Here is an 18,693-nt window from a genome sequence, read left to right on the forward strand (position 1 = left end):
ACGGTAGGAAACTGGAAGTGTCCAGTAAGTTCAGAGGGGAGACTCAAGCCTCGGGTGTTTCAGCTCTCATCCTGGAGATCTCATCTCAGGACAGAAACTGGGACTTCAGAGGCTGGACCTGTGGCTTACACAGTATGAGAATGGCAGGCCCTTCCCTCCCCTTTTGGGATATCAGCCTGCCTGTTTTGGAGGCTGGGGTCTGGTTGACCTCACTTCCTCAGCTCTGTAGGAGGAGACCAGGTTCAGGGAACTAGCCTCCCGCAGGGCCTTGCCCTACATACCCAGCAGGAAAAGTCTGAATTTTGACAGTGTATCCTGACTTGAGAAATAAGTCACAGAATTTTCCCTGTCATCTAATGATAATAAATATGCATATTATGATTTTCTGAGATTTTATAGAACTTTCCTCATTTTTATTATTTTCATGAAGTACAATAAAATAAACACCACGTGACATAAAAAACCTGAAATTGATTATCCGCCTAAAATTTATATTTTCGGCAGCTCAGACTAGTAAAATAGTCTGTTTGTATATTTTTAAACCTCGATGCTGAATAACACATTTGAAAGCACGTTTGCTGTTCAGCAGCTGTGCTACGTGGATGGACTTAAATGCTCCTTAGCAGGGCTGTGCTCCTATTGAAAATTAAAGTGGACTCCTACTCACTAATAGTCTGTGTTCCAAAAGTTTTTTTGAAAGTAATTTAAAGTGCATTTCTTGCATATAGCCAATGTTGAATATGCTGACAGGGTAGCTGGCGAAGCTATAAAAGCCTGTTTATATACTATGCCTAAATACTATATGTACATTTAATTGTATATACCTATATATGTGTGTGTTCACGTGTGTGTATTTGTATGTGCCTAAACTAGAGTACTAGAAGTACCCTTTAATAAATTAAAAGCCAGATCTTTATTGTAGGAGGTATTAAATTTGAGCTAATACGTGCAAAACACTTAGATCTGTGCCTGACAACCTAGTGAACACTGAGTAATAATTTGTCATTATTACTTTTATTATTATTTTTGTATTTTTCTGAAGTGGGAAGCGGGGGAGGCAGAAAGACAGACTCCTGCATGCACCCGACCAGGGTCCACCTGGCATGCCCACCAGGGGCAATGCTCGACCCATCTGGGGCCTTGCTGTGCTGCAACCAGAACCATTCTTGCGCCTGAGGCGGAGGCCATGGAGCCATTCTCAGCACCCGGGCCAACTTTGCTCCAGTGGAGCGTTGGCTGCAGGAGAAGAGAGAGACAGAAAGAAAGGAGAGGGGGAAGGGTAAAGAAGCAGATGGGCACTTCTCCTGTGTGCCCTGGGTGGGAATCGAACTCAGGACTTCCACACTCTGGGCCGACGCTCTACTGCTGAGCCAATCTGTCAGGACTTGGCTATTATTATTCTCTGTACTCTGGGGTCTGTTGGTAGAATAAAATGACCTCCGTCCAATGGGTGCAGGTGGAAAGCTCCCTGGGGATGTTCCCTGTTTTAGTCCCCAAGGTGAAGAAGAGTGAACCATGCACCCCACTAAACAAGACTCCCTGGTTACATTTCATTTTAGGTCTAATGCTTGACTGCCATGGTTAGACCTTTTTAGCCAAAACCTGACCTTCCCCATGAAGGGAGTTACCCTTTGTTGATAGAGTAGGGTTTGGCTTTATCCATGCTGCCTGTGTGTTTTCTGTGTCTGCGCAGAAACCTGATCCTGAAGCGTCACCCAGAGGCCTCACCTTACCCACCGCTGTCGGGGGTAGGATGGGGAATCCTCGCTCGTCTGCAGCCTTGCCCTGGTGCCTCTCAGAGCACAACTAGGTCTTGAAAAGTAGTTTGGGGTCATGGAGGTATTTGAGAATGGCTCTTAGTCCTGCTGCTGACCCTAGGGCCACCTGTCATTGCCCTTGACCATCCTGGTCTTCTGAGGCTTGTGAGAAGTGGGAATCCCTAGACTCTAGAAATTCTTTATGTTTTTATCTTTGGGAACTGAAATATTTCAATAATTTTCTATTTAGCTACTCAGTCCAGTAGTGTCCTTGTGCATTAAAAGAATCATATCAGGCACGAGGTTGATGAATGAGAAACTTTAGCTTGTAATTACATTTTAAAATGTAATATCCTGCGATGGAATTAGTGGAAAATACATGAAAAAGTGAGCAACTTTAACTCAACTGCCTCAATATTTTTTTCCCAGTAAACTCTTGTTATTTTAGACATAATTAAAATACTGTGGAACTATGGCTTTCAAAATTGTTTGAAAGTGAACTAATTTTACTTTGCTATTGTCCTGTTTGTACTATTTTTATTTTTCCTCATTAATAGAACAGGCATTCTCATCGCACATACTGGAACCAATAGAAGAACTTTCAGAGGAAGAAAAAGGTAACGAAAGGCTTGATCAGGGTTTACACCTACAGAGATGATATTTAGATGCTAAAACCCCAGCCTTGAAAATACGATCCAGTGGTTTTTATCACACTGGGTCAAAATTAAGGAAGATGTTTTAGGTTTGGATGTTATTTTCAGTCCGTATACAGTATTTTGTCATCTTGCTCCCCTAATATGCTGTTATATTCTCCTCCTGCTTTATTGTATTCTTAGCATACAAATAAGTTCCCTGTCTCAGGGAACTTGAAAAAAAAATTAAGCCTTTGTGTCAATGCAGATATTTTCTGATCTGATGACAGGTCAACACTTGTTGTGTATCAAATGATACAAAAATATTTGTATCACAGTGGTTATTTCTCATACCCTGAACCTGTGAAATGAATGGGTGAAGTGCCTACTTCAAAAATTACTGTTAATAGAAAGGATAGCATAATGTTTAAGCTCTGAATGTGGAATACTTATGTGCAAAATAATGTTTTTGGTGGAATTTGGGAGCTGTTACAGGTTTGGGGAGATAATTATAATATTACTGCTTACCCATTTTATTTGGCAGTTCTAAAAATTATTTCCTGGAAATTAATATTTGAAGCTTATGAAAGTTACTTTACAATATTTTCTAATGCTAGACTTGTAATTTCTTAAAAAAAAATTCTATTTGAATCAGTTTGTCATAATTTTCTCCTTAGTAATGATAATGCCTTATCCTATACCACTTCTTTAGGAGAAAGCAAATTGTTAATATTTATATGGGCTCTGGTTTTATCATTTTTGTTAGGAAGAAAAGTAAAATGATACATTCTAATATGTAAAGTCTTAATATGTATTTGTTATAACTTCTGTGTCTCTAGACTTTTTCCAGAATTTTTTAACAAGGCTACAAATTTAGAAGTAATTAAATCAGGCATATTCATAAGATCTATATGATGTCTGTATTGTCATTTTACTTTAAAGTAACATGCTTTTTCTTTTTTACATATCATTTATTGATGTCTTATTCCCTGAAGAATTCATGAAATGTATCAGGAGGTTCATTAAAAACATCCAAAATTTCGAAACTGGAATCTCAGGTCATCTAGTTCACACTCACTTAAAAAATGAGTCAGCTAGGTTTCAAGCAGACTCCTGATTTGTCCACCATCACCACTTCAGTTCTAGGTTCCACCCACTGCATCTTTCTGCTGTTTCTTTTCTTTTCTTTTCTTTTATTGAGAGAGAGAGAGAGAGAGAGAGCCAGGCAGGGAGAGGGAGGAGGGAGAGACAGAGAAGCACCAACTCATTGCTCCATTTAGTTGTGCATTGATTGCTTCTCGTATGTGCTTTGGCTGGGGATCAAACTGGCAACCCCATGCTCAAGCCAGCGACCCCGGATTTTGAACCGACAACCTTGGGTTTTAAACCAGCAACCTTGGTGTTTGGGGTCAACACTCTGTCCACCACGCCACCACTGGTCAGGCCCCATGTTTCTTTTAGATTCTTCTATCCAGAAAATATGAGCCATGAATTTGGGGTCATTGACAGCAAACGTTATCATTGATTGCCACCACAGTTGGAGAATCAGAATGGGCAAGAAAATTTTTACCACCGTTCTTGGGTTCATGCACAGCTGCTGTGGGAGATAGTACTGAGGACTGTCAGAACACCCCAGATTCCAAATGCACAGGGACCACATCCTTCCAGTGCCTCTGCAGAGCCAAGGTGCTGGCAGCAGGTTAATTGCCATCAATAAATTCTTCAGCTTGTGCTAACATTTTGCACATAATACCTGTGTGGCTAATGCCTTAGGCAGTGGTTTGCTATTATTAAGAAGTAACTCACTGAGAAGACTCTCTCTGCACCCTTACTATTGACAGTTGTGTAGGGGTGTACTTGATCTTGCTGTTTATAGGGTGTTAGTATGTGAGCCAGGAAGGGCTAGTAGAATAATAAATGTATTATTCAGAAACTTGAAACAGGAATTAGGAGCTTGCTTCAAGTCATTGATTTAATTGATGTCAGGGCTGGAATTAAATCCAGGTTTTCTGATTTTCATACCTTAATGCAAAGAACAAAGGGAAGGAGGCAAGCTGGTCCCGGCACTGCAGGACCAGCTGGGCAGCCTGGGGGTGTCTCCTCACCTCTCCGGTGTTGGTGTCCTCACGTGAAAATGAAGAGGTTCGTTACTAGATGAAAAAGTCCCTTCCAGCTCAAATTCTGCATTTGTTTTTTTGTTTTTAACCGTTTGCTTTGTGCTATAATTATCTGCTTACCGTAAATGCTGTGTTGCACATGTGTTAGAACTGATCACATGTGTGGGCTATTGTGCATTGGCCATCTGCTTTCATAAGCTTTCACATTTGTAATTAGAGGAAGTGCTGATATCTAGAAAGTTTTGTTTTGGTCTTGGTGAGCAATACATGCTTTAACTAGAATCTTCAGCTCTGTTGGTTTTCAAGTGATTAATTCCATCTTTACATTAAAACTTGATTATTATTCTTTTTCCTGTCCACTCTGCATTCTTTTTCTTGCTTCCATCGGCCAGCGCCACCCTTGTGAGTCTTTCCAACCAAGGTTTTCTAATTATTCATCAATGGCTTTCCAAAGCAAGTGCCAACATATTAATTGATTTTGAGGACAGAAGAAAATGTTTAATCTGTGGTCACTGGGGAAGTTAGGTCACTGAAAGGAACTTGTCATCATGGTTGAGGGTGAACCTGGATCAATCAACAAGTGAATAAGCAACTGCTGTTAAAGACCTTACAACTCTCCTAAACTGTGACCAAGTCACTCTTGCATCCCTCGACCCTGGGTTCCTTATGGCCCAGGAAAGACAGGGCCTAGAGCTTTTCTTCACACTATGCTTCTGTGAAGTTCCTTTAATATCCCAGATTCTGGCCCCCCAAATTATCTCTGCATAATCCGACAGGAGGTGTTTGAATTCCAATGTTAGCGCCATGACTCGGGACTCTCTCTGGGTTCCTCTTCTTATTTTTAGCTCTCGATAATTGTAGACTCGGTAGCCAACTAGCAACCAAAGTCAATGACACAGGAATAGTTCTAGCTAAGCCCTCTAGATTATTATGTATTGTCAGTTTCTAGTACAGAAGTACTTTTTTGTTTTCAGAATCCTGGAAAATATTGTTTGTGAAACAGCAGCATAAGTGTTGAGGATATACAGTTTTAAGACTACTTCCAACTTTTAATCATATATAATCATATACAATTTCATCATTTTGATTTAGCAAGCTGCAGTAGCAAAGTATAGAAAAGCATCATCATATAGGATTTTTCCTCCTACTTAATATACAAATAACAATTTGACTAATTTTGCTGTCAGCAAAATCATTTATTAGTGAACAAACATATTCTTTACTACTGGAATTGATCTAATGTTTAGAAAACATCTTAACCAAAGGCATTTTGTTAAGATGTACAAATCCAAACGCCATGGGTACCTAAAAACCCCGTCTACCGAGGTGGATCACATGGGGGGAAAGTGGAGAGTCTGGAGGCCCGCCTGTAGTCCCAGACCCAGGTGATAGCGTTTGGAGCCCCCTTATTAGGCGAAACGCCCCTGTTCAGAGTATAGAAGATCAAACTCCAAAATGATAGTAGTGTTGTTGTATTCTCCCAGGTCTGCCTTTGGACTTCCACTAAGAGTCACAACTGCCCAGAATTGGGTCTCTATCATCAAGGTTTTAGTTTCCTATTATATAAGGACTCAGCTCTTCAAGGTCATGTGATTAAACCCCTTCTTCAAACTTTCTTGAATTAGACATTTTTTTAGTGGGCTATTGAAGGAGAAACAGAGAAGGAAAAGTTAAAAGAACCTGGTCTGTTATTTTTTTTCTTTGTTTTTAATTATTTAATAATTTATTTTTAATTTAATTAAAATGATTATTTTTCATTTAATTTCTTTGTATGAATTATTTCTTTGTTTTAAACAAAATATGCTCTTTCTATGACTTCTCTTAACCTCTTTCATTTTAATGAAATATTTTTAGAAGGATAATTTCACAGTTTGAAAGTATATATGAACTACTAAATTTACTATATAAAAACTTATTTAAAATAAATTGAGCTTTTTCTTCACAAAATGATACATAAATTCTTACTGAATTTAGGAGAAATAAAATATTCAGGAAGTAGTAAAATAATTTTAGTCTAAAACTTAAACTTCTAAATAATTTTTGATTATACTTCTTTAGAGACATTTCTTCTATTATTTAGCTATAATTTGGTTAAGTGATCAAGAAAGAATCTTTAAAGACATTTGCAGTTCTAAAACCAACTTAAAGTGTTAAAAGCTATAGTACTTAATTAAGCATTATATATTGTGCTGAATAACTAAAATTTCCCAAAACTTTAAAAGATTACAAATGATTACTCACTGTTTAAAAGTTGTGTTTTTTATCATTTTCTATTTATATTTAGTTGTTTTTTAACACATTTTTTTGAAAACTTATTTCAGGAAGGGAAAATGAACAGAAATTAAATAACAAGAGCCATTACAGGAAAGCGTTGAAGAATAACCCCTCTCTGACTAAGAAAATAAGAACAATCTTGGAGGAGAATTTGGTGCGGAAATTGGAAACCCTGGGGATCAGTGCAGTAAGTTCATTCAGTTTTGGAATATTTGCTGGGTTTGTTTTGTTTTGTTTTCTAAATAAGAAAGAAGAGAAGAGAAGAAATGTCAGCTGTGTTCACATTAGGAGACAGGAGGTTAATACACCTTTGTAAGAGCTTCGTGAATAGTAAACCTCTTAAACATAGAAACGAACCTATGAGGGCCCTGGCCGGTTGGCTCAGCGGTAGAGCATCGGCCTAGCGTGCGGAGGACCCGGGTTCGATTCCCGGCCAGGGCACACAGGAGAAGCGCCCATTTGCTTCTCCATCCCTCCGCCGCGCTTTCCTCTCTGTCTCTCTCTTCCCCTCCCGCAGCCAAGGCTCCATTGGAGCAAAGATGGCCCGGGCGCTGGGGATGGCTCTGTGGCCTCTGCCCCAGGCGCTAGAGTGGCTCTGGTCGCAACATGGCGACACCCAGGATGGGCAGAGCGTCGCCCCCTGGTGGGCAGAGCGTCGCCCCTGGTGGGCTTGCCGGGTGGATCCCGGTCGGGCGCATGCGGGAGTCTGTCTGACTGTCTCTCCCTGTTTCCAGCTTCAGAAAAATGGAAAAGAAAAAAAAAAAAAAAAAAAAAAAAGAAACGAACCTATGAGGTAAGTGGCAGTGTTATCTCCACTTGACAGAGGAGTTAGGTAACTTGCTTCGGGTCACACAGCTAGTACGAAGGAGCCAGCGTTTGTATCTAAGCAGCTGCTATGCTGCTTACATCCTACTATTAGCTCCAAATTGTTGCCTGCTACAAAATCAGCACTTAAGCAATAGTTGTTAAATGAATGGATGATGAGTTATAGTTTATGTTTTTGCCAGATTGAATTATTTTGGTAAAACATGTTTAGAATTCATATGGAAAATAATACAATAGTTAACAGTAGTACAAGAATAAACTGTTTCACATACTCACAAGATGTAATGGCTATTCTAACTTAATTTTGCTTGTTCTTGAACCTTATGTGAATGCAGTCATATGTATATCATGTAGCATTTTGGGTATATATGACCTCTTTTGCTTATGATTTTTGTCTGTAAGGTTCATATCTGTAGTTTTATTTAGCAGTGGTTTGTAGTGTAGTATTTTATTGTCTGAATATGCTATATTTTATATACTCTCCTGTTAAAGACAGTTGAATTTATAGTTTGGGGCTGTTTTTGACCATTACTTTTTTTTTTTAAGTGTGAGACACATACAGGGACAAACAGACAGGAAGGGAGAGAAATGAGAAGCATCAACTCATAGTTGTAACAGCTTAGTTGTTCGTTTACTGCTTTCTCATATTTGCATTGACCAGGGGGCTCCAGCTGAGCCAATGACCCCTTGCTCAAGCCAGTGACCTTGGGCTTCAACCAGCAACCTTTGGGCTCCAGCCAATGACCCTGCACTCAAGGTGGTGAGCCTATACTCAGGTTGGGTGAGCCTATAATCAAGCCAGCAACCTCAAGGTTTTGAACCTGAGTCCTCAGCATCCCAGGCTGATGCTTTATCCACTGTGCCACCACTGGTCAGGCTTGACCATTACATTCTTATGCATGTGTTTTGGTGGATATAGGCATTCTTTTCTCTTGAATATCTTTCTGGGAATGAAATTGCTGAGTCTAAGATTATGCATGTTTTGTATTAATCGGTTTAGCCAAATAGTTATTCAAGTGTTTGTACCAATTTACATTATCCCTGTCATTGTGTAAGAGGTCCAGTTACTTCACATCTTTCACCAACTCTTAGTATTGTCAGTCTTTTGAATTTCCAGTCTCTTTTTAAGCAGGTTTTGACTACCCTTAGGCCGGGCAATGGAAACCAAACACCTACATGAATTTCATAATTCCTATGTGAAGTTTTACATAGTTTTCATGTTAGTTATTTGCTTGTGGTTTTGGGGTTTTATGTTTTATTACAGACATTTCATTTCATCCCAAGATTGTACAAACACTTAATGCTTTTTTTTCCTAGGCTTTAAGTTTGGAAACACTGAGTTGGAGATCTAATCTTATTTCCAATTTGATCAGTTGTCCCAAAATCATCTGTTGAATAATCCATTCTCCCCCCATTTATCTGAAATGGTACTTTTATAATATATGAAATTCCCATATACATTAGGATTTTTTTTAGACTTTCATCTGTTTTACCCCCTTTTTTGTATTCCTTTGCCAACAACACACTAATTTAATTGCAGTAACTTTGTCCTGTATTTTAATATCTATTATAGGCCATGCCTTCTTCAGTAGTCTTATTTAAAAAAAATGTGGGCAACTCTTTCATTTTGTTTTCCAGTGAACTTTAGATGCAGCTTCTGCAGCTCCAGAATAATTCCTATTGGAATTCTGATTGAAATGTCCCTAAATTTTGTATAATTCACTTTTGTGTGCTAGTTAGGAAGGATTGACATCAGTACAGTATTGGGTATTCATCTACAGGGTATAGGACCACAGGCATTGAACAGCCGTGCATACCGGTGGTAGATCCATGATGATTGGTTGGAGGGCATACAGTGAAGGAAAAGAAGAGGGTATAGGATAGCTGAGGTAAGAGGAACCTTCTTGGAGGGGCACTTGATCTGATGAAGGAGATTTCTATCTGGAGCAGTTGGGAGGCTGGGAGGTCACTTCCTGTACCAGGAAAGACTGGAGGATGGGGGGCGGGTGGGGGACACGAGATGCAGAAGTGTGTGTGACACTGTTACTGACTGAACAGCTCTTTAACTGGTTCTTTTTCTGTCTAAATACACATCAAATCCAAATGAATTTTCTCAAGTTACCTCTTTAATTATTCTATTTTCATAATTGAAAACATCTGTTGACTTTCTTTTACTTTTCATATTGGCATTCAGACTTCTTTTCTGATCTCCTCACCCATTCCTTCGTAGCACTAGCCATTGGACGTGCCTTGACTATTTCCGCCCCACTATCTGCCTTACCTGCAGGGTGCCCCCACCCCGGTTCCTACCCATCTGGAATACTACTTGTTTCTACTTGTATGACTCACTCATTTTTTAGGGCACAGCCCAGTCTCCCCCTTAAACTTTTTCTGGTCACTGGGTCCTTCAGTAACCTCTCTCTGTGGAACTTCTCTAGCCCTTGTGAACTCATTTGGCCCTTATCACATACCTTGCATTGTTGATTATTCAGTCATATGCACTCACACAGCCTTTTGTGCATTTATAGCCAATTACTGCTAATCGGTCATATACAGTCATCACATGCCCTGTGTGCCCACTGCACTGTGAGCTTCTTTTGGGGTCCTGTGGGGCATCTGTGTTAGGCTTGCTTGCTGGTTTACTGACTGCAAGCACTTTGCCTGATGGGTGCGTGAGTGCATGGCTGTGCCACGTGTGTAGGACCTATGTAAGGCTATGGGTGTTTGCGGATGGATGGCGGATTTCCTGCCCCCCACTGTAAGGGGCCATTTTGCTTTTTGTCTGAGAGGCAGTTTCCCTGCTTGTGTGCTCATCTGCCATTATGAGACTATTAAATGGAATGGCTCAATGCTTTAGGGCAGTGGTCGGCAAACTCATTAGTCAACAGAGCCAAATATCAACAGTACAACGATTGATATTTCTTTTGAGAGCCAAATTTTTTAAACTTACACTATATAGATAGGTACATTGTTATTAACTTAATTAGGGTACTCCTAAGCTGGCCTTTGCTAAAAACATCCTCAATATGATTGAGCCGCATGCGGCTCACGAGCTGTGGTTTGCCAACCACTGCTTTATGGCACTACAGTTTCTCTACCATCTGCCCAAATCCAATTGGACCTTCCTGGCCTTGGCCACCGGCATTATATCTGGCGTAGTGAGCAGGATTTGGAGCAAGTTGGTATGGAGCCGCCAACACCCTTGAAAGAGGTGGCTCTCCTATTGGGACCGTGGGCTGGGTGTTTTTCACAGTCCTGCAAAAAGAAACCAAGAGCCCTGTGTGAGAAGCTGAGTGAGGCTGAAAGCTACAGGATGAGCTGCAGGCTGAACAGCAGCGGCAGTATGAACTGGAGTGAGCAGTGGAGAAGGAGGCCTACCAGGTTCAAGAGCTGAATGTAGCATGAGGTGCAAGCTGAGTACCAGCAGCACCTGGAACTAGAACAGTGTCTGAAGAAGGAATTGCAGGTTCACAAGTTGCATTTTGCCCTGCAAACTGAACATTGGCAGCAACAGCTGTTCAAGAGACAACTGTGGGTTCAGGAGCTTGAATCTTGGCTTCATGCTGAGAGCCAGCAGCCACAGGAGCCGAAACACATGCAGAAGACAGCTGCATACCTGCCAGCAGAGTGGCACTGAGTCAGTGGGAGCAGGTATTTCCAACTCCTCTTTTGAGGATTAGGAGGCTCAGGCTGACGCTTCCATCTGCAGACTCAGAGCCTGGCCAGTGGTCACCAAGCGGGTAAAAACCCAGCAGCCAGAGTCCCTCAGGGACAACCACAACCCCCTCCCCAGGTAGTAGAGCACTCTGTGGTCTGGCCCCACACCCAAGCAGAGCTGATAGAGTTGGGGTGAAATTCAGGCAGCCTACAGCCAGGCAGAACTGATGGGGTTAGGGTGAAATTCAGGCAGAAACCCATTGAGCCCCTGGCAGCCTGGTTGCTGTGGTTGTGGGACACAGGGGGTGGATGGCATCATGGTCTCTGGAACAGAGATGGACTGTAAGGCTGTGAAGGTTGCTGCCCGTGCTGCCCCCCCCCCCCAACAGGAGAAATGGACCTGTGAAGGTTGTTGCCTGAACACAGATGTGGGTGGATTTGATTACGGCCGGTGCAGATAGGGAGAAATTAGATGGCAAGCCTAATAAAGTCTTTTTGGAGCTTTGGCAACATCTTGAGTCAGACCAAGGTTCCAACTGTTGAAAAAGTGAGAGAAGTGGGAAAGTGAGAGAAGTGGGTGGTCCTGGCTCTGCCAGGAAAATGTGTAGCGTTCATGTTCAGCTAAGAGAACTGTCAAGGCACTACAGGCCTTGAATGTATTTGACTCCACCAGGCCCTGTGAGCTTGGACCTCTGAGGGATTTGGATGGGGCTTGTGGCAACAAACAGAGCACTTATGGAAAGGTGCTGAGGTCCATTAATAAAGAGCTGTGTGGCTAGTTGCCTGTAACGGATTTTTTACCTTGGTGATTTGCACAGACAGCTGGACTGTCTATCATGGACTGCTTCTTACCCAGCTGCAGAGATACACCAAGGTCACTTTCTTTAATGGACATGGCTCTGGACTGTACAAGCCCCCACTACAATGTGTGGTCTTGTTGGCACCCTGGGGTATGGGGCTAGAGGTGTACCTCCAGTTAACTCCCTGGGCAGAGTGTTCAGGGAGACATAGTGAAGGGCACCTTTGTAATTGTCATTTTTGGTATGTATGTAATGTACCTATTGTGAGGTGAGCAACCCTAAAGGGGTGGAATGTCGGGCAGCTGTATTAGGCTTGCTCGCTGGTTTACTGGCTGGCTGCAAGCACTTTGCCCGATGGGTGCGTGAGTGCATGGCTGTGCCACGTGTGTATGGCCCATATAAGGCTATGGATGCTTGTGCTCAGAGAGATGAGGGATTGTGGATGGCCAATTTCTTGCCTGCCACTGTGAGGGGCCATTTTGCTGATTGTTTGCCTGAGAGGTGGTTTCCCCTGCCTGTGTGCTCGTCCGCCATTGTGAGACTCTATTAAACAGAATGGCAAAATGCTTTCTGGCTCCACAGTTTTTCTATCATCTGCCAGAATCCAATGTGGACCTGCCTGGCCTCAGCCACTGGCATTACAGGCCCACACAGTATGTTATATATTGGGGCATCCTCCACCTTACATGCAGCAGTAAGGACAAAAGGTTGGCACAGTAATGCTAACAAATGTCCATGAAATGAAAAACATCCTAGAATAACTAATTAACATTTTATTCTTTCAGGATACGTGTGGTATTTCAAGAGATCAACTGAATAGAGTGCTAAGAACCATGGAATCAAAAAGACGTGATCAAGGAAGACAGATGCCTAACATTCAGCAAATTCGAGAATCCCTTGAACATCAGGTCAGCTGTAAAATTGAGGAGCGACTATTATTGTCTTCAGGTAAGCCTGTTACAAACAGCCATTTCATTCTGCAAATGGAAGTGAAATTGAACAACCTCTATAATTTTAAACAATTCAGAAACTTTGGCATTTAATTTGCAACCTTCTTATTAAGTGTTGGATTTTTCATTTTGTCTTTACATTTGAAAATCCCCTATAGTATGGGCTCTAGACCCTAGAGCTGGGCTTGTGCACTTCGGGGCCAGCATAAACAGTATTGCAGTCTTTCCTGCTTTTTATGCAATGAAGACTCACAAATGACACCACTATTCCAGATAGGCACAGTGCTTCTCAAGTGGATACCCTTTCAAATGGAGAAATACCCAGAGCAATAGAACCTCCTCCCAAACGTGGACAGTTCATTAGACAAAGACCTGTTTTCACTGATAGAACATCTGTTCCAAAGTGAGTATTTCCCGATTTCTTTACTGGTGTTTCTCTTAGCTGTGGCTGCCATAACAAAATGCCATAGACCAGGTGGCTTAAACAACAGAGATTTATTTTCTCACACTTCTAAAGACTAGATGTCCAAAGATCAGGGTGCCAGCTTAGTCAGTAAGGGTTCTCTTCCTGGGCTTACAGAGAGCCGCCTTCTGGCTGCGTCCTCACATGGCAGGAAGAGTGAGCTCTGGTCTCTTCCTCTTCTTATAAGAGCGCTAAGCCCCTCATGGGTGCCCCACCTTCATGACCTCAAATAAATGTAATTACCTCCCACAGACCCCATCTTTAGGTACCATCACTTTGGTAGGGGTTAGGGCTACAACATATGATTTTAGGTGGACACAACTATTCAGCCCACAACAATGTTTAACCAAAGAGAGAATCACACTTGTAATTTCTACTCATCTTTCATTGGTGCTGGGCGACTCTTACTGCTCACCCTCTATATTATACATTAACAGCAAAAACCACCAGTTCCATAGAAATATATGTTAAGTTCCACTATTCACACATACTGTTTAGAAATAGTTTTCTGTTGTTTTTTAGAATTAAGAAAAATATCATTGAAGATTATTTTCCCCAAAAGTCTTCAACTATTACGTGAGTACTTGGGTGGGGAGAGGCCATTTAAAAATTCTTTTCACTGAACATCCCTTTTATTGTAAATTAGTATGCTCACTGGGGTTAAATAAAGCCTTCATTATTAAATGTCATCATTAATTTGTTACTCCTTTGTGATGTTTCTCTGTTTCTTTATCAGTTACTATATAATTTAATAGTTCTTATCACATTGTGGCTTCTATTAAGAAGTGGGACTACCTGGAGTTATTTCTATTATCCCCCTCAGTGTCTAGTAATTTTCAATAAGCTTGATAAATTAAAGGAATTGTGTTGACTTTTAATGGCTGGACCCATGTCAAATATTTTAATATTCTAAGGCTCTTTTAGGGTAAGAATCCTAGCTCAGTTATTCCTTACTGTGTGCCATTGATTCAATTGCTTACTGGTTTTAAGCCTCAGTTTTTTTAATCTGTATTACTGGGTGGTTCTATAATTTAATTTTATTTTTTGACTTTAGAGAAAGGAACGGGGAGAGAGGAAGAGGGAGAGAAATAGAAAAAGGGGGAGAGAGAGCAAGAAGGAGAGAGGGAGGGAGAGAGAATAAGAAACATCAACTCATAGTTGCTTTCACTTTAGTTGTGCATTGATTGCTACTCCTATATGCCTTGATGGGGAATCAGACCTCTGGCTCAAGCCACTCCAGTGTCCCTTTGCTCAAGCCAGCAACTTTTGGGCTCAAGCTGGCAACCTTTGGGATTGTGTGGACCATCCCTTGCTCAGGCCAGTGACCTCGTACTCAAGCTGATGAGCCCACACTCGAGCCAGCAACCTTGTGGTTTTGAACCATCAACCTCAGCTTTCTAGGTTGACTCTTTATCCACTGTGCCACCACTAGTCAGGCTGGATAATTCTATAATTTAGTAAGTAATATATGGAAAGGGCTTGGCACTTGTGGGTACTCAATAAATTATATTATTGTTATTAATTATGAGTAAAATGATTTTATAATTAAATTTTACCATCATTGATTTACTCTAGAGCTATTGATGCTATAAATCTTTTCATTGAGGCCTATATGTATATACATAGTGGAGACATTAGAGAGATATAATATAGTAGAGACAATATCAATGATTTACCCTTCAAAAGCACTTTTTATTTACATAATCTCATGGGAAGAGCCTTATTTCATGGGAATAGTATAACAGAACGATGTCTAAAATCTAAGTGTTCAGTGAATACTTTCTAAATGAATGAACACTGCTCTGAACTTTTTTCCACTTTAAAATGGGGTAATAATTCATGTGATAATATAAATGAAACTGTAAAAGCACTTTGTAAGAAGCAGGGTAAAGTAAGTTAGAAGTAAATGAAACTATTTTAAAAGATGATGTAGTTTTATTGCTGAACTATTTTTTATCCCATGGAGAACTAGGTTTCTTAGATATGTAAAAACCAAGAATGTTACGAATATACAAGTCTGGCCTGACAAGTGGTGGCACACTGGATAAAACATCCTTCCAGGATGCTGAGGTTGCCGGTTTGAAACCCCGAGGTAGCTGACCCAGGCTTGTCAGCGTGGGTCGCTGACTTGGTCCACATAATCCCAAAGCTCACCAGCTTGAGCAAGGGGACACTGGCATGGCTCCCATAAAGGCACCTACAAGCAATCAATGTTCAGGCCTGACCTGTGGTAGCGAGTGGACAAAGCATTAACTTGGAATGCTGAGGTCGCTGGTTCAAAACCCTGGGCTTGCCTGGTCAAGGCATATAGGGAGTTGGTGCTTCCTGCTCCTTTCCCCTTCTCTCTCTCTTCTCTCTGAAATGAATAAATAAAATCTTTAAAAAAGAAAGCAATTAGTATACAACTAAAGTGAAAGCAACTACGAGTTGATGCTTCTCATACTCTGCCTCTCTCTCTCTCTCAAAAAAAAAAAAAAAAAAGAATATACAAGTTTGGATTTAGAGGAGAATTGGTGTAACTTCAGTCCATTTTCATAACTATGTCACATGGTCGGCAGGCCTTGATTCGAAATGACTCTTCAGCCTTTTGTATAAGCCCTGGGCCTTGTTGCCCTGTTGTTCGGTGGCAGCACTGGCATTTGTTTTGTAGGCTCCCAGGGAATAACCTGAGAAAGTTCCCACCACTTTAAGATGCAGATCATTTGTAATTCTGAAACTTATGAAAACAGCGCCCGCTTGGGTTTTGATTTGTTTAGGACACCTCCCTTTAGTTCAGAGGAAGAGTCGGATGCTGGTGACCTCATCCAGGTGTACACATCCCCAGATGTACGTTTTGTGCAGTCATCTAAAAACAAGAGTAGCTTTGGAAGGAAAACTGTCAAAAGTGACACTGAATGTACCGAAGGAAGTGAAATGGAGGACTCTGATCATTCTTCCAAGCCCACAGGTGAGCTTTTATCATTGAAAATCCTTTTGGAAATTTTGTTTAGGGCAGTGGTTCTCAACCAGGGGCACCAAGCACTGGCAGTCTGAGCTGGAAATGTGCTTGAGGAAAGGATAGGGCTCATCCGAAAGCTACTGCTGCCTCAGGAAAATGGACAGGGTTTAGCAACAAATTGATAATCAAGTAGAGGAGAGGAAGGAGTTGGGAATGCCTAGGTGTATCAGTGTCCTAGGGCTGCTATAGCCAAGTATCACACACCGGGCGGCTTTAACAAAAGAAATATATTATCTTGGAGTCCTGGAGGCTGGAGGGCCAAAACCAAGGGTGGCAGAGTGGGCTTTTGCTAGAGGCCAAAGAAGTCTGTCCTGTGTCTTGATGGCTGTCTTCTATGTATCATGCCATTGACTTCCCTCAATGAGTGTATCTGTGTCCAGATTTACTATTTTTGTAAGGGCATTAGTCATATTGGATTACTGCTCACACTAATGACCTCATGTCAACTTAGTTATCTCTTTAAAGGCCCTATCTCTAAATAAGGTCACATTCTAAGGTACTAGGTTTAGGAAATATAGGACATGAATTTATAGAGATACAATTCAACCCATAACTATGTGACTGAGAATGGTTGCGCTAATACATTCTGCTCCTTTTGGAGATGGGGCAATTTAAAGGAACATAAAGTCCAAGTCTGTGACTGCTGTTAATTTGCTGAAGAGAAGTTGTGCTTCATGTTTATTTTTTTAAAAACAAATTGTTTAATGTAATTTTTAAAATATATTTAACCTTATTATATTTAATTAGTTTATTGTATATAACTTGTATGTACATATATTTATATAATTATGTAAAATATAACTAATACATTTAAAATAATTAATATTTTTGTAAATATCCATATGAATATTCCATTCATGCAGGTTACCTCACTGAGATTAAAGTTTCTGATCAGTACTAGAATGAGACCATCCTCCTTTGATTTAAAATGAAAATTTTATGGCTTCTAGTCTAGAGTATCATTATTATTATTATTTTTTATTAAATGAGAGAAGAGGAGATAGTGAGGCAGACTCCTGCATACGCCCCAACTGGGATCCACCCTGCAACCCCTGTCTGGAGTTAATGTTCAAGTACTGAGCTATTTTTAGCACTTGAGGCTGATACGCTGGGACCAACCAAGCTATCCTCAGTGCCCAGGGCCATGCTCAAACCAGTCCAGCCGCTGGCTGCAGTAGGGGAAGAGGGAGAGTGGAGAAGGGGGTGGAGAGAGGCAGATGGCCACTTCTCCTGTGTGTCCTGACCAGGAATCTAACCCGGGTCATCCATATGCCGAGCTGACGCTCTATCCACTGAGCACCAGCCAGGGCCAAAAATCATTATTTTCTAAAGGCATTATAAGTATTTAATGTAACATTTTTAATCCCTAAAATATATCAATTGAGATTATTTTTATAGTATATAAGTATTTACAAAGATTAATTAGACTGTTTCAGAATTGCTTGTTAGGTTATTTTGGAACTGAAGATAGATACATGTTTTTAAGAACTGTCTATTTCCTATTGGTCATATAGGAACCTCCATTAAAACATTAACTGAAAAAGTTGAAAAGACGGTTTCAAATCAAAGAAATGTGAGTAAGCCAGTTGGTGGGATTAATGTGGCTGAGGCATTCATCAAACGAGAATTAAAAGAAGAACTAAAGGTAAAATCAGTTCGACTTACTAAACATAAACAAAGAATTTCATCTTTTAATGAATACATCTTAATTTTATTTTTTGTAGTGTTGAGGTTGAGATTTTTACCTTTTCTTGTTTTCAGTATTGCCTTTCTTCCTATTCCATAGAGATAAATATTGAAATGATAACTAGAAACAATACATCAAGTGCTTATCAAGGTTGGGATGTTTTCATCATCCCGTCCCCTGTATAATTTGATGCTTACAGATATTAGATGGTTAACCATGCACAGAAACCTGGGACTGCTCAAAATCTGTGTCCTCTAGATCCGAGTCCAGGGGCTCTTCTGCTACCATGTTGTGATCTAGAAGTAAAATAGGTCTAGCCCAACTTGGTAGTCAGTGGGGGAATCCTTCAGGAAGATGTGTGAACCAAGGGGAGGGCAGAGCCCGAGCTCCTCTGCCTGGACAGGAGATGCTAACACATTCGGAGCAGACCGACACCCAGGATGCCAGGCGTGTGTCTTTGGGTGGAGATCTCTCATTGTCTTCCCGGGCATGGCTCAGAGGTGTTGACAGGGTAGCTGTTCCAATAATAGTTG

General features: G+C 40.9%; 1 protein-coding gene across 6 annotated transcripts in view; it reads left to right on the forward strand.

Annotated features, from left to right (window-relative positions):
- DZIP1 (DAZ interacting zinc finger protein 1) overlaps window positions 1–18,693 on the forward strand; it is a 72,180-nt gene that overhangs the window by 50,553 nt on the left and 2,934 nt on the right. For 4 of the 6 annotated variants that reach the window (XM_066235229.1, XM_066235234.1, XM_066235230.1 and 1 more), the window contains 7 exons: window positions 2,315–2,374; window positions 6,828–6,967; window positions 12,848–13,010; window positions 13,286–13,415; window positions 13,998–14,051; window positions 16,232–16,422; window positions 17,988–18,118. In XM_066235229.1, coding sequence (XP_066091326.1) covers window positions 2,315–2,374; window positions 6,828–6,967; window positions 12,848–13,010; window positions 13,286–13,415; window positions 13,998–14,051; window positions 16,232–16,422; window positions 17,988–18,118 — 869 coding nt within the window. The remainder of the gene's footprint in view (window positions 1–2,314; window positions 2,375–6,827; window positions 6,968–12,847; window positions 13,011–13,285; window positions 13,416–13,997; window positions 14,052–16,231; window positions 16,423–17,987; window positions 18,119–18,693) is intronic. The other 2 variants (XM_066235232.1, XM_066235233.1) reach the window with 2 other exon arrangements.

The sequence above is a fragment of the Saccopteryx bilineata genome, chromosome 6, assembly GCF_036850765.1.
Source record: "Saccopteryx bilineata isolate mSacBil1 chromosome 6, mSacBil1_pri_phased_curated, whole genome shotgun sequence".
Lineage (NCBI taxonomy): Eukaryota > Metazoa > Chordata > Mammalia > Chiroptera > Emballonuridae > Saccopteryx > Saccopteryx bilineata.